Below are 793 nucleotides of genomic sequence, written 5' to 3'. Positions count from 1 at the left end.
TAGAGATGGTTGTGCGTGAAAATGCCAGTGGATCCGCAGTTTTTGAAATACTCAGACCAGCCCATCTGGCGCCAACAACCATTCCACGTTCAAAGTCACTTAAATCCCCTTTCTTCCCCATTCTGATGCTCGGTTTGACCTTCAGCAAGTCGTCTTCACCACATCTAGATGCCTAAATGCATTGAGTTGCTGCCATGTGATTGGCTGATTAGCAATTTGTGTTACCAAGCAATTGAACAGGTGTACCTAATAAAGTGGCCGGTGAGTGTATATATATATATATAAAAAGAAAAGTACACCATATCTGGGCTGAAATTTAAATGACGAAATGTGTCTCTATTTTCAGGTCATGTGTATGTCCGAAAATAAAATCCTCACTCAGTGTTTTGACCGAGAAGAACTCACAGACAAGAAACGCCCAGAGACGGTATCTATCTGTCTATCTATCTATCTATCTATCTATCTGGCTGTTTAAATATTGATCCATCTGTCTGTCCGTCTATCTATCCATCCATCCATCCAGTTATAATCCAAAAAGTAATCTCTCAAGTATTATTTTTTTTTTTACTTAAGGGCACAATATGTAATTTTCGCCGCTGGATGGCGCGTATTCAAAATAAACAAAGAGACAAAGGTGTAGTTTGATGAGGCAGTGACTGAGTGTGGAATCATGGGAGTTGTGGTCTTCATCCCCACAGCCGATGCAGTCCGACAGGACTCGGGCAGAAATCATGTTCATGGATGAGCTAATGATTTATTAACGTAGTAGAATGAAGCAGGGTGAGGCTGAAAG

At 41.0% G+C, this 793-nt stretch overlaps 1 protein-coding gene across 3 annotated transcripts in view; it reads left to right on the top strand.

Moving 5' to 3' along the window:
• myo1cb (myosin Ic, paralog b) overlaps nt 1-793 on the top strand; it is a 44,968-nt gene that overhangs the window by 36,258 nt on the left and 7,917 nt on the right. For all 3 annotated transcript variants that reach the window (XM_016556974.1, XM_016556973.1, XM_016556975.1), the window contains one exon: nt 347-427. In XM_016556974.1, the coding sequence (XP_016412460.1) occupies nt 347-427 (81 nt within the window). The remainder of the gene's footprint in view (nt 1-346; nt 428-793) is intronic.

This window comes from Sinocyclocheilus rhinocerous, unplaced genomic scaffold, assembly GCF_001515625.1.
Source record: "Sinocyclocheilus rhinocerous isolate Xijiao unplaced genomic scaffold, SAMN03320098_v1.1 scaffold166, whole genome shotgun sequence".
Lineage (NCBI taxonomy): Eukaryota > Metazoa > Chordata > Actinopteri > Cypriniformes > Cyprinidae > Sinocyclocheilus > Sinocyclocheilus rhinocerous.
This window is presented reverse-complemented; position numbering and strand designations above follow the sequence as displayed.